The sequence below is a fragment of the Esox lucius genome, chromosome 10, assembly GCF_011004845.1.
Source record: "Esox lucius isolate fEsoLuc1 chromosome 10, fEsoLuc1.pri, whole genome shotgun sequence".
Taxonomy (NCBI): domain Eukaryota; kingdom Metazoa; phylum Chordata; class Actinopteri; order Esociformes; family Esocidae; genus Esox; species Esox lucius.
The window spans coordinates 22,295,094-22,310,399 of record NC_047578.1 but is presented as its reverse complement, the minus strand read 5'-3'; the positions used below and the strand labels follow the sequence as shown (position 1 = coordinate 22,310,399).

Sequence of the window (15,306 nt, the reverse complement as noted above, 5' to 3'; positions counted from 1 at the left end):
TTTGAGCGTGGCATGGTTGTTGGTGCACAGGCGTGTCAACCAAGACAGCCCCACAACATCCAGAGACTTGAGGTACTCAGGGCGGATCTCATCCACCCCCGGTGCCTTGCCACTGAGGCGTTTCTTGACTACCTCTGTGACTTCAGCCCAGGTGATGGACGAGTCCACCTCTGAGCCCTCATCCTCTGCTTCCTCAATGGAAGACGTGACGGCGGGATTGAGGAGATCCTCGAAGTACTCCTTCCACCGCCCGACGACATCCCCAGTTGAGGTCAACAGCTGCCCACCTCTACTGTAAAAAGCGTTGGTAGGGCACTGTTTCCCTCTCCTGAGGCGCCTGAGATAAATTGAGTTTATTAATTGTTTGAGAACATGTACCTCTCAAAACATTGACAACAATTCAAATATGATCATATTTAAGAGTAATTTCGATAAAAAGTGGGTGTTAAAACACGTTCCAAGGGTAAAATTCAGACAATGCCAATGACAGAATATGGAATACATATTGCCTCATAACTCATAAACTATTGAATATTCAACAGAGAAAGCAGTGTAGAAAATGTCCAGGAGAATGTGTAGAGTAAGACAAACCTGTCTAATCATGGGGAGCGGTGTGCTACATCTAGCAACACAATATTTCCACACCCACTTTTTCCACAATGTAACTTGATGCATATGAAATACATATTGGCCTATAAAAAAAAAACTGTTCTATACGCCACAGTGAATGTATTGTAGGAAATGTTCAGGAAAGTGGATAGAGTAATTATATGCAAAGAAATCAATGGGCACTGTGTATTTGCAATTGTTGCTGGTGTTTTACTCCGCCCACTTTCCTACAATACATTCACCGTGGTGTATAGAACAGTTTTTTTTTTCTTTTCATGTACATTGAGTTACATTGTGGCCAATGGGGTGGGCGGAGTGAAACACCAGCAACAATTGCAAATACCCAGTGCCCCTTGATTTCTTTGCATATAATTACTCTATCCACTCTCCTGAACATTTCCTACAATACATTCACTGCGGCATATAGAATAGTTTTTTTTATATAGGGGAATATATATTTCATATGCATTGAGTTACATTGTGGCCAATAGGATCTAGGATGGGTGGAGTAAAATGCTAGCAACAATTGCAAATACACAATGCCCCTTGATTTCTTTGCATATAATAATTCTATCCACTCTCCTGAACATTTCCTAAAATAAATTTTTACCATACACACTAAGCAAAGTGTCAAAATCGATACATTTAATATTATTAAAATCGCGTTTTAATGTGGACTTCTATTTTGAAGGCAAAATCCGAAACCCGAAAATCTTATTGTTGCTACGGAATCTCTAATGTTGCCAGTATGACGCTAATATTTTCAGGAGCGTTCTCCTAGGACCGCATTTCTAAGACCCTAGTTTTCCGTGACACTGCCACCTACCGAATTGGAAACATAAACAAGATGGACGACAATCAGTGTGAGTAATGTGAATCAAGTTTTGTTTGTTTAACATTAAAACAATTCTGGTGTATTGAATTGGACAGCAAATGAAACGCTATCTAGCCGAGGTGTCATACAGGCACTAGTACAAACAATCATAGGTTAGCTTAGGATAGCTTGCTGGATAACGAACTGTTAGCATGTTTATTTATTTTTTGAAACCATAGAGCGAATTTGTCAAGCCCAACAAGGTGTCTATTAATTGTTGACTTAATGACTTAAAATTTAGATTGTGAGTAATGTGATTCAAGGGTTGTTTTTGTTGAAGGTAAAAACTGTTCTGGTAACTTGAATTGGACTGCAAAAATAACGGTAGCTAGCCGAGGTGTCATATAGGCACTACAACTGTTAGCTTGTGATATCTTTCTGGAAAATTACCTGTGTTAGCATGTTCGTTTATTTGAAACCCTAGTGCGGTTTTGGCAAGCCCAACTATCTTGGTGATTTATATCAATTGTTGAATTACAGATTATAATTTATTCCAGACACCACATTACATTCCATTCAAAAGATGATAAAAGAATGTCGATATGATCTGTCTACATTAAATCAGCAGTAGCCTATCTTCAGTGTAAATGGGTCAATCTTTATTATGTGGTGTCTTTTGCGTCCCCGGTACAAATCATGTTTTATTTTGTCTATGCTTGGACAAATACTAATTACATTTAGTTTTTCATGTATGGTCAATTGTTATTTATAATGAATTAGGAGTGGGACTGTATGAGAATTTCATGCCAAGATTAATAACAATCCCAATTACAAATCTGGTTTCTAGCTCAAAACGGCTAATCAGATAATCTTTCATTACATAAATATTGTTCTTGTGCATTTAAAAAGCCATTACAATAAAATAATATACGATTTTTAATAATTAACAAATACTATAATAACATGTAAATCTCTAAATGTATATGGTTGCCAGCTTCATTGACAATACATTGCAGAGGATGTTTAGTGGCATTTAGAATTGCCATTGGTACTGCATTTTCCTTCATTGCCCATCTATACATTGCATATCTGTATGTCACATCTGTAACATACATTATACTTGATGCAAGTACATTTTCTACCCTCTTCTATTTGCACTTCTGGGTAGATACTAACTGCATTTCGTTATACTGTACTTGTTCAATGACAATACAATTCAATATAACCACCAGTTAAATAAAAGAAGTAGTCAGGAACACTTCGGTTACTGGCAAGAACGTTTTCAAAGCACTTATCTGAGAATTGGGGGTGAAAATAGATTTCATTCTTACTGGTACTGACCTGTGGGTGCATGCACTTCCGTGCGCATTGAATGTGACTTATTAGCTAAGGATAGGCCTATTTGATGTGTCGATTCTTTATAATATATATATAATTCATTATAACAGCTCCCCGTTTTGTGCGCATCATTTATTGTGCAGCAGATCGAAAATTTTATTTTGGCCCGCGCAAATTATATTCTATTTATTTTCTCTTGTCATTTTCAGTAGGAAAGCATTAAAAAAGTATAATTAGAAAGAGATGTATTATTATACTTGTACAGCTCTGGAAAAAATTGAGACCACTGCACCTTTCTTTCCTTTCCAAAAAAGTTGATAAGGAACGTTTTGAGAGAGGAACAGAAGCGTTCAATTTGCAGTGGTCTCTTTAATTTTAACCCTTCTGTTCCTCACTCAAAACCTTCCTTTTTTACTTTTTTGGAAAGGAAAGAAAAAGGTGCAGTGGTCTTTTAATTTTTGCAGGACTGCGTAAGCGGAGATAAAAAATAGCGAATGTCTCTTACTGAGTGACTGACCGATCGATCGACCGACCTTTGTTAAATAGTGTAGTGTTTAGAGAAGCGGACTTGTGAACTATAAGTCCCAAGTTCTTATTTCCTAGCGGGCGAAGCGATGTACATGTTATGACTTATTCCGTATAGAAGGAAACATCGCTGACTAAAACCGTTAGTATCTACATTATAGTAAACCTGGAATAATACATTTGACGGTTGCGACTGTTTCTGGTGGAATTTCGAAGTACGCATCTGTACATTTGGGTCAGGATAGACGAACACGTTTGCTGGCTTAACATACAGTATACGTAAGCCTTAACTGAAACTGAATATGGTTATATTGTGACTGTTTCTGGCATATTCAGTCTCGCTATCAATTGTTCAATTCTTATGATTATTCCTAGGAAGTTAGTAGATACTAGTAAGCCTATTACTGGCTAATAAGCTGTTATTACAGCCAGTGGTAAAAGCAATACAGTTCATAGACGCTACGTGGAGGTACATTTAATAAGAAACGATAGTCAGTTTAAAGAGCAATGTGCATGTTGAATTCATAACTGAATTAATACTTAATGGTCTGAAGAGGTCTTTTAATAACACATAAGTAGAATTGCTATGTTACACTGTAGATTTAGTGATTGTATAAGTTAGTGAACTGTTATAAGCTGTTGTAACCAATGAAACAAAATATTAAATGTTTGTAATATGAACTGAAACTGAAGGAGCAAGTAGGAGAATAGGAAACCCTGTTCAAGCGGTTGCCGGGGAGAGAAAGATTTAGTATGTCTGTCTTGTGAGAAACAGGTCACAGATCAGAGACACACACACATAGTCAATTGCAATTATCCTATAAGGAATAGAACTGGGATTGGGCCAATGGCACACACTTTGTAAGTTAACGCCATCTTTTTGGGCGTAGTAGAAGTATAAAAATGACGTTTTGACTGTTGATCCTTAGACATTGTGCGGCGACACTTGTCTCCAAAAGCTTTTGTAATAAACGGAATATGCGGTACGGTAATTGACCTGACTCCTGGTGTTTTATTCTCCTTTCCAACAAACCAACTCGGGGAAGTGTTAGACTTCAACAACACAAACCCTAAAGCAGAAATGTTGATGAAAGAGTGTCCATTTTAAGCTAGGCTCTGAAATACGCCTTTCCCGCTAGCAACGCGTCATATGACGTAGGCAGAGGCAAACAATAGGTTGTGCTTCCGCTCTGCTTCTTACTCTACAGTGGTGAGAGAGAGCGAGATATAGAGAAAGTTTTAGAGAAGGCAAGTCATAATGGTAAATTATTGTGTTTGTGCTGGTTGCACAAATTCCAGCCTGTCTGGAAATCGTGTACATCATTTTCCTTCTAGGAAAAGCAAGGTCTTTCGTTTTTGGGTGCGTTTTGTGCAGGTGAAGAGAGCAGACTTCACTGCGGGGTCTGTCACCACACACTCTGTGGTTTGTGGCGCTCATTTCACTCCGGAGAGTTATAGACCTGGAGATTTGTTGGAGTCTCGGATGGGATTTCGGAGTAAGGACCATGTGAGGCTGATTACCGATGCTGTTCCCTCGGTGCACTCGATGGAATCAAGTCCACCACCATCAAAGCTTTCACCTGAACCTGGCGCGGGCAGGACTGGAGGTCCAAGTGCTTCCATGCACCGAAAAAGAGCTCTTAGCAGAGTAAGTCTTACTTTTAATTATTTTAACTCTTAATTTGGCTGATTTCGTAATGTTTTTGTCTAATAATTTCAGAATAAAGAAGTGATATGAGCGTGTATGTATTGGGCAATGCACCATCTAACTAGTAACATAGCTACATGTTAGCTTGGCTATTGCATTAGCAAACATTTGTAGCTGTTGATGACAGGAGTAGCTAAAATTGCGTCTGAAACCATTCCCTCATCTGGATTAAAAATGCGCTGACTGCAAGTTCCTAGCATCAGGGCTTCAGTATACAGCGAGAGGAAGAGACTGAGCTTTAAAACAGGGTTTCGCAATTGTCTGCCTTGACATCAATGCAATTTGCACATCAGTGTCTTGTGAGCAACATTAAAGAAACACTTCCGGGTCACGAAAATCTGGAATTTTTCAAAATAAAAGATGCCAACGAATTACTTAAAAACTGAGATAAATTGAGTTTATTAATTGTTTGAGAACATGTACCTCTCAAAACATTGACAACAATTCAAATATGATCAAATTTAAGAGTACTTTCGATAAAAAGTGGGTGTTAAAACACGTTCCAAGGGTAAAATTCAGACAATGCCAATGACAGAATATGGAATACATATTGCCTCATAGCTCATAAACTTTTGAATATTCCACAGAGAAAGCAGTGTAGGAAATGTCCAGGAGAATGTGTAGAGTAAGACAAACCTGTCTAATCATGGGGAACGGTGTGCTACATCTACCAACACAATATTTTCACAACCTCTTTTCGGGGATGGAAATGAACATTTTTGTCCACCGGCCACTGTGGCTGGTGGATTTCAAAATCTACCAGTCACTCAATGTTTTTACCAGCCACTTTCTTGTTTTTAACCAACAACGTGAAGCGTGTTGACGACATACAGAGCAGTACATTATCAGATTTGTCTCGTCGTAAACTAACCAATCGCGGGACTCCCCATTGTCTGTTTTTCTCCATCGTTCTTTAAAAAAAAGTTTTTTGACTTTCGCCTCTTTGTCCACTGGCTCCTCCTGAGATGTTTTCTCAGCGGACCTGCGATGTAACACCACATTTTTTTTTTCTATCTATAGAGTCTCCTGAACATTTCCTACAATCCGTTGTAACAATATACACTAAGTAAATTGTCAAAATCGATACATTTAGTATTATTAAAATCTCGCTTTACCGCAGACTTCTATTTTGAAGGCGAAAACCGGAAGTCGTATTGTTGCTATGGAATCTCTAATGTTGCCTGCATGACGCTACTCCCGTTTCCCCGCATTTTATTAAGCTAGCTATGAGCTTTTGGCAGCTAGCTAGCCCAAACACCCCCGTTTCCCCCGCATGCTGTTGGCAGGCAGCTAGCTAGCCCAATACTCCAGTTTCCCCCGCATCATAGGCATGCTCGCCGAAGTTGGAGAGCTTGGTTTCTTCATCCACGTCCATTGTAATTTGAGCATGAACTTGACCAGACTCCCTCGCGTTACGTCACTTCCGGTCAGTGATAGATGGATGCGGAAGTTATTTTATCAAAATATTGTTAATGGCGGTTATATATTCCTCCAGTTTTTGAAAATCTAGTTGTGTATAATTAATATACACTATGCTGTATAGGGGTGTCCAACCTGCACATTGCTCTTTATCACAATCCTCAATGGAGTCTAGCGACTGCTGATATTATGTAATGCCGTGGCATAGTGGTTAAAGACAGTGCCTCATGTGGAAGACCTAAATTTGAATCTATTGAGAGCACCGACATTTATTAATTATTTCTGGTAGATTCCACCATTCTCTCGTCTTTTCACTTGATGAAAAGGTTAGTTATCGTTGCCTTTATTGATAGTTACTGTATCAATGTCATTCATGAATGAAAGAAAAGTGTTGTTTTGCCATGAAAGAAAAAGACGATCTTATGGCATTGAATGAAATAGTATTGGCAGGCTTTTGCTGAATTCTTATGACTTTTCCAGTAAGTTAGAAGATACTGGTTAAGCTTATTACTGGCTAATAAAATGGCCTGTGGCAAATGGCATACATAGACGTGGTGGAGGTAAGCTTAGTAAGAAACGTTAGTCATTTTAACTTTATCAGTGTCATTCACGAATAGCCAATTAAAACGGCCAGTGGCAAAATAGGATTTGTTCAGGATAGAGACAAGACACTTAGCAAATGTACAGCTCCGTGGTGTAGTGGTTAACAACACAGCCTTTCATGTGGGCGACCCGGGTTTGACTCTCTACATGGCAACAATCTCTAATGCGGGCCGTCTAAACTAGGCTTGGCGGTTTGGAGAACCGTTAAAAAAAATTTGAATCTAGGCTATATAATGCAATTTGTGAGAGATGTGCCCCACCAGTTAAATAAAACAGGTAGTCAGGAACACTTCACTGACTGGCAAGAGCTTTTTCAAGAAAAAAAATTTCTGCATGAATCTCTGATAGCTGCATGTCTCCTAGGATAAATATAATTGTTTTGTTAGTTGTCAACAATGTTGAGCTCAACTTACAGATATTTTCCTCGGTAATGGAATGGACAGGTATTTGCATATAGTGGGAAGTGGAGACATGGTCAGAAGCTTTTTTGTAAGCTACAAAGTGTAGTGGTTTGACTAATACTTTTGTGAAGGAATTGGAAAACTAGTTTATTCTTTATAATTACATTACAAACCCAACTCATCACGACATTTAAGAATTTATTTCTGATTTTCATTGTAATTGACAATATTTTCCTATTTACCATTCGTCTTCATTGACCATACATTGCAGAGGATGTTTAGTGGCATAGTAGAATGTGAGATGAGATGTGCGCTCCACTAGTAAAATAAAACCAGCAGTCAGGGAAACATCAGAGACTGGCAGAACCTTTTCAAGTCACTCATGAGGATTATCCCCATTTACGATTATCCCGATTGTGGAATTTTGCCCCGATTTCATAATTGTGAGTATTTTCCATCGCGATTAGTACTAAAATCGTCTATCGTTCCATCCCTATTATGAATACAATGATATGGGCTTTAATTTATTTTTATTTTAAAAGCTTTGGTTATAGAGGTAAATTTAATTTTGAGTAATGTTTATTCTGCTTTGAACTAAAAAGAACTAATTAAAAAAACATATTTCCAAATGATTGATTATAATTTTATTTTCCCGGTCTAAATACATTTAATTGTTAATTAAATGTTGATTTTATGAAGATGGTAACATTTTGTAAAAAAAAAAAAAAAAAAAAAATGATTTTATGATTGTCCCCGTCAGTCACTGTCCACCCTGTTGAGCCTTTAAGTCCCTTTTAGAAAAAAATAATTTCCCAGTTACATCATTGTTATGAGGTGACATCACATCAGTGGAGGGAAAATCAACTGGTAAGCTCATTGATCTGCTTCACTTACTATCAGATTTTTATGTTTATATTAAGTGATTTTTGATGTCTGAACATAATGTGTCCAACCTGTTAGGCATAAATATAGTAGGGATCAATCAAATTGAATCATTTCAAAATATGTTTGTGGAAATATTTTAATTCCTCATGAAGTATTGGTCATGCTAGCCATTATGCTAACACAGGAAGCCTAAAAGCAAATTTTAGCTGATAATGGCAACTAGAGGTCGACCGATAGTGGATTTTACCAATACCGATAGCTAGTTTGGGCCGTATTTGTCGATAACCGATTAATCGACCGATAGTATTTAGAATTTATACTGGATAAAAACAAACATGACACTCCAAGTAAAACAGTGCAGAACTTTATTATAAAAATTTAAAAAACTGTATTGAACCATGAAAACATACTAAATTAAATAAATATATAAATAGAAATAAATATTGAAGTCAATAAAAGACATTCATTCAAACTGAAACAAAAAGGTATACGCTAAATAACAAAAAACAGAAACTCAACATGTAACTTTTTAACTGTACTTTTTCAAGCCAACTTAATGAATATTTCATATAAATCCAAACAGTCATGCTTAAAGATGGCCAACTTTCAATATCTACAACGCCAGAGCATTGAAATGACATAAATATTACATGTATAGTCTCACACTTCTGTTTTTATTTTATAACACTTAATGATTATCTAATCAAAATAACAGAATGTATTACAGTGATGATGAAAAAAGAACCAAAATCAATGATTTGATTTGTTTATATGTCGGCTGATAAAAGTGACCAGCTGGATATAAACTAATGCAAATAGATGGTAACAATTGTGACATTAAACATTTGGGTCGGACTTGCGTTTATTTTTCAGTGTTTTAACTGCTTGAGGTAAGTTAGCCTACTTTTTAGCGTCATCTCAGCCTCGAAAGCAAACAAACATACTGTTGTGCTGTTCTCTACTAATGCAGCATCTATTCAACAATGTAATAACTTTATAATGATATGACAAAATGTACTGTATACATACCTTTTTGCCTTCGATGCTTTAAACGTGCATCTGATGTCAGACTTCTCCGCACAGCATGTGCTCTCCGTGCAGCGCGCAGTAACGTGTCGAAAAAAAACAACACGAGGCATCAATGATAGTTTTTATTTTGCCTCTAGAGGCAGCTATAGACTCTGTGCACCAGCGTAGTGAGGAACTTCCGCTTTTGTCTAGAAGTCGGTATTGCAGTTTCCGGTTTACTTACTAATACTCATCCGCATTAGTAAACACCTAAACTCACAACAAGATGAGTGATGCGGTTGTACGGAGAAAAAAGAAATATAATGTACGCGACTCATTTAAGTTTCAAGGTACAAGTGGAGCATCATTTTAATCAGGAGAATGTCCTCTTTTTAATAAAATATGGCTTGCGCCATTCAATGACATCAAACGTTAGACTAGAAATAGTCAGAAAGGTGAATTTTTTTTTTTTAATATATATATATTTTTATATATATACTTCCATGTAACGCAGGTTTAAGCACAATTAATACCATATAGGGCCAGATTTTTACTTCCTATGCCAGTTGTTATTTTTCAGTTTCGTTGTGAAATTAGGTTACAGTAGTAAAATAAAAGAGGAGCCCTGTTTTGGTGCTTTTTTGAGGCTATGGAATTTTAAGCTTCATTCAGGTTAGAAGAGGCTGAACGAAGGTTTGTTTCAATTCACTTGCTATGGGGACGCGCTAGCGTTCCAGCTCAGCCAGCGTTCCAGCTCAGCCAGCGTTCTTTTGCCGTTTTTAAGGCTAGGGTGGATTTTTATGCGTTCTATTGTCCTGCCTAATACTACACTAAAAAGGAACACGTCGCTAACTAGCTTAGCCGATAGCCGGCCGGCACACCACAGTAAACTACTTACCCTCGTAGTTGTGCAGATAACTCGATACGTAGAGTTTGAATCCCTTGTTCCGCTTGCTTGTTGGAGCAGGGGACCAGGCATCAACAATTTGATGGACATCACTAATGCTTATTTTAGGCAGGTCTTGGAGACATCTGCTAAAAACTGAAATTTTGGGCGACGCGGGTGATCGCCTTAAGTAAACCGGAAAATGATATGCCGACATCTGGCTAAAGCGGAAGTTCGTCCATACGCTTGTGCACAGAGCCTATTGTAATGCATGATGCCAGCAGACCCTTCTCAGCTTTCACGTACTGTGTAATGAATGACAGCGCGCGCTTCTCAGCTGCTCCAGCAACTGCCGCAACCAGGAAAAACTATCGGTATGGATTTTTGCCGCTAACGATAGTTCCATCAATCAACTATTGGTGCCGATTAAACGGCAAAACCGATGAATCGGTCGACCTCTAATGTCAACCCTGTATTCAACTAACAGGGTGGACGTGTATATATTAATGTTGACAAGATTTATTGCCATATTCAGTGTTTCCCCTATATGCATTCAACAGCAAAACAATTGTATATATTTATTGATATTCCAGGGCCCACTGCACCAGTGTAAGGTCTCACAATGGGTCTGAGTATTTCATCCCAGTACCTAACAGCAGTCAAGGAACCGTTGGCTAGCACATGGAGGTCTGTGCGATCCCTCCAAGGATATGCCTCCTCAGACCATCACTAACCCACTGCCACACTGGCAATGCTGGATGATGTTGCAGGCAACATAACGATCACCACGATGTCTCCAGACTCTTTCACGTCTGTCACATGTGCTCAGTGTGAACCTGCTCTAATCTGTTAAGAGAACGGGGTGCCAATGGTGGACCTACCAATTCAGTTTTTTCTCTGGCGAATGCCAATCAACCTGCTTAGTGATGGTCCCACTAGAGGACGTCGGACCCTCATGCCACCCTCATGGAGTCTGATTATGACAGTTTGGTCAGAAACATGCACCCCAGTATCCCGCTGGAGGTCATTTTGTAGGGCTTTGGCAGTGCTCTTCCTGTTCCTTGTTAAAAGGAGCATATACCGGTCCTGCTTGGTTGATGCCTTTCTATGGCCCATCTCCTGGTATCTCATCCATGCTCTTGACTGTATTGGGAGAAACAGCAAACCTTTGTGTGACGGCACGTATGGATGTGCCCTCCTGGAAGAGGTGGACTACCTGTGCAACCTGAATGGGTTGCAGGTACCGCCTCATGCTGTCAGTAGTGACAAGGACACTAGCAAAACAAAAAACTAGAGAAGAATCATTCAGAAAGGATAAGGAGTGACCAATTGTCTGTGGCCACCACCTGCAGAACATTTCCCTTTTTGGGTTTGTCTTTTTGTTGCGTCTCCAGTTCACCTGTTGTCACTTTCGTTTTGCATCAAAACAGGAGACATTGATTCACAATTGGTTATGCTTCCTAACTGGACAGATTGATATCCCAGTTTAATTGACTCTGTGTTAGTGTGATGATTGTGTTCCCTGAATTTCTTTGAGCAGTGTAGTTACACTGCCTTGCCCAAAGAAAGTTGAACAAGTTGCAATATTTCGTTGGACCGCTTTTAACTTTGATTACAGTGTGCATTCGCATTCTTACTATCACAACATTATTGCATTATTTTTTGAGATCTTGTATTGATGACGGGAGAGACGAACCACTCCATGAAGTCTTCTCCAACCCATCCCAAAGACTTTCAATGGGGCTAAAGTAAGGACTCTGTGGTGGCCCATGAATGTGTGAAGATGATTCTTCATGCTCCCTGAACCATACTTACAATTTAAGCCCAATGAATCCTGGCATTGTTGTCCTGGAATATACATTCAGATACTTAGCTGACTTATTGCCACTTAACGTTGCTGAGCCTAGACCTAACCAATTAAAGCAACCCCAGGTCACAGAACACCGCCTCCAGAGTGGTCACTATGCACAATTGGGGCATTGCTTTATGTGCTTCCCTTCTTACCCTGACATGCCCATCACTCTGGAATAGGGTGAATCTGGACTCATCAGACCACATTACCTTTTTCCATTGCAATCTTTACGATATCTAGCAAATTGAAGCAATTTTTACGATTAGTCTCACTAAGTGGTTTTCTTGTGGGCACACAGCTGTTTACTCCCAATTTTTTGAGTTCTCATAGCATCATGTGTGTGTGGAAGTGCTCTTACTTTCACTAATCAACATGGCTGTGAGTTCTAATGTTGATTATTATTATTTCTTTTTTTTTTCACAATTTAACTTCACCAAGCGACAGTAATCTTGAATCACAGTCATTCAAGATTACATTCCGTCCACATTTATTCCCGAGAGGTTGACCGTTCACCAGTATACTTCCAAGTTTCAATAATGCGTTGGACAGTTCTTAACCCAATTCCAGTAATCAGCAAATATTTGCTTCATGCAGGCCAATTAGTTCACCCTTCTGAAACACAATAACATAGTTTCCACCAGCACGGGATACGTCTTTCCGACATGGTTGTTTTAGAAATTAGGAGTGAAGAAATCACAAATGTTTTGTCCACCCCTGTTAGACCTCTGTCCACTCTGTTAGACCTCTGTCCACCCCTGTTAGACCTCTGTCTACCCTATTATGTTGGTAATCATAGTTGAATGAAATTACCAAATATCAAGTGTATTTGTAGTTACACAAAGAAATGGAAGGGGTTGATTATACATGCTAGAAACATTGAATTATGTTTATCATAACTCACTCTTCTTAAGAAAAACTTGAAGAATTTGTCCCTTTCTTGTAATGTGCACCTGTTTTTTTTTCATTATGTTCAAAATAATTTTATTTTAAATAATATTGGATTGAGGGATATGTGATTCAGAATATAACTTTAAAAAGTTATTTTAATATCAATCGTGCAATGAAAACACATTTAAACAATTAAGTGTATGTCCTTAATATGATTAAGTGTATGTTGTTAATATATCTGAGTATAATACAGTTTAGTTGCCTGAGCTCGACCAGTGTTCAGCAAGTTTTCAACAAGTCCTTTGTTTAATTAAAATATAGGTAAATCAACTATTTATCCCAGGTTATGAAGTCCAAATGGCACCCTATAAAACATTTACCCAACTTCTTGTCTAATCTTCATTGTTTTACCTCTTCAGGTTACAATAATTTTAATAATTCAACTGTGTTATCAGCCAGTCACTTCATTTTGACATTGTTTTGTAATGTTGGATGAGACATTTGGCATTTTTAATAGTCAGTTATTATTTATGCCTATTCTGCAGGTTACCACTTGTTGGATTCTGTCATGTACTACCTATTTAAAGTGATTTCATGGACATGGATTGAGATCATTCCAGAACAGAAAGTTAACAATGTATTTGCATCCAGTACCAGTCTTAGTCCTAATTTATGTCTTTGAAATTATTTTAATCTCCTTTTCAAGATTCATATAACAATCAAAGAAGGGAGATCCTTGCCCAATTTAAAAAGATGCAACACATGCTGCAACGGCTTCCACTGCCTGTTCTGTAGCTCAACTTTGTTCCACCCAACAAAGTTGAGGCATTTCAACAGAGCAGTTCTCCATGGAGGTAAAGTTTGCAAAGATTCTCTCCATAATTAATTCCATTTGAGCAATGAAAAAAAGTCCCTCTCTGATTTTTGTGGTGACCAGTTACTTGATTCAGATTTTGGGTATTCATAATTTACACTTAAATAATATGGTCATAATAATACTACAATTCTGTGTTCCTTTGTTTTAGGGTATACCATTCACAGATGTGGGTTAGCTTGCCAACCAAAATGGCATTACCACTGCATCCACTGCCAGTCAATGCTGTTACGTAAACCAGACTTCATTAAACACCTGTCTTTGTGCAAGGAGAAGCACCCTGTCATAACCCCCACCACCCCAGCTCCAGCAACCCCCAGCACCCCAGCTCCAGCAACCCTCACTATGCCAACCCCAAGTGGACAGATGCAAATGGTCCGTGTGAAGTCAGTACTCCAGAAAAAATGTCCCATATGCCAGGTTCTCATTAACAAAAACAGTTTAAAGTGTCACATGGAAAGGAAGCACACAGGCAAACACAAGGACATAACAGTAAGTTCCCACCTTCAGTGTGAATGTATGGGTCCCGAAAATGGAATTTATACGGTTTACAAATCTTTTCATGGAGACCATTCAATTGGTAGGTAGTGCTGTTACCTATTTCACAATCTGGGGTTTGAATATTCGAGGGTCAGGAAAAAGTATATTGTCAATAACATGGTATACAGTGGATATAAAGTCTACTCACCCCTGTTAAAATGCCAGGTTCTTGTGATGTAAAAGAATGAGACAAAGAGAAATCATGTCAGAACTTTTAATGTGATACATAATGTGAACAATTCAATTGAAAATCAAACTGAAATCTTCAAAGGGGGAAAATGAATAATAACCTGGTTGCATAAGTGTGCACACCCTCGTATAACTGGGGATGTGGCTGTGTTCAGAATTAACCAATCACATTCAAGCTCTTGTTAAATAGAAGTCATTACACACCTGCCATAATTTAAAGTGACTCTTATTAATCACAACGTTCAGCTGTGTGGGCCAAAATCCATGCTGCAGTGTGTGCAAACCTGGTCAAGAACTACAGGAAACGTATGATCTCTGTAATTGCAGACCAAGGTTTTTGTACCCAATATTAAGTTCTACTTTTCTAATGTATCAAATACTTATGTTATGCAATAAAATGCAAAATAATTATTTAAAAATCCTACAATGTGACTTTCTGGATTTTTGTTTTAGATTCCGTCTCTCACAGTTGAAGTGTACCTGTGATAAAAATTACAGACCTCTACATGCTTCGTAATTAGGAAAACCTTCAAAATCGGCAGAGTGTATCAAATACTTGTTCTTCCCACTGTATATTGATAGTTATTGTATCAATGTAATTCGAGAATTAAAGAAAAAACTAATGTTGTTGTGCCATGAAATGAAATAGCTTTGGCAGTGTGAAGTTCATCTTCAGTCTCTAGCAATTGCTCACTTCTTTTGACTATTCCAAGTAGTACAGTGGGGCAAAAAAGTATTTAGTCAGCCACCAATTGTGCAAGTTCTCC

At 38.2% G+C, this 15,306-nt stretch overlaps 1 protein-coding gene across 3 annotated transcripts in view; it reads left to right on the top strand.

The window, feature by feature from the left end:
• The first annotated feature begins 1,403 nt into the window (after nucleotides 1–1,403).
• Nucleotides 1,404–15,306, top strand: part of LOC105007085 (zinc finger MYM-type protein 4) — a 48,449-nt gene continuing 34,546 nt past the window's right edge. The window contains exon 1 of one of the 3 annotated variants that reach the window (XM_013135649.3): nucleotides 1,404–1,472. Coding sequence is in view for 2 of the 3 variants with exons in the window: in XM_020050308.3 (XP_019905867.2) it covers nucleotides 4,545–4,934 (390 nt within the window). In the remaining variant the exon portion in view is untranslated. Of the gene's footprint in view, nucleotides 1,473–4,493; nucleotides 4,935–15,306 lie in introns of those variants that run through there. The other 2 variants (XM_020050308.3, XM_020050307.3) reach the window with 2 other exon arrangements.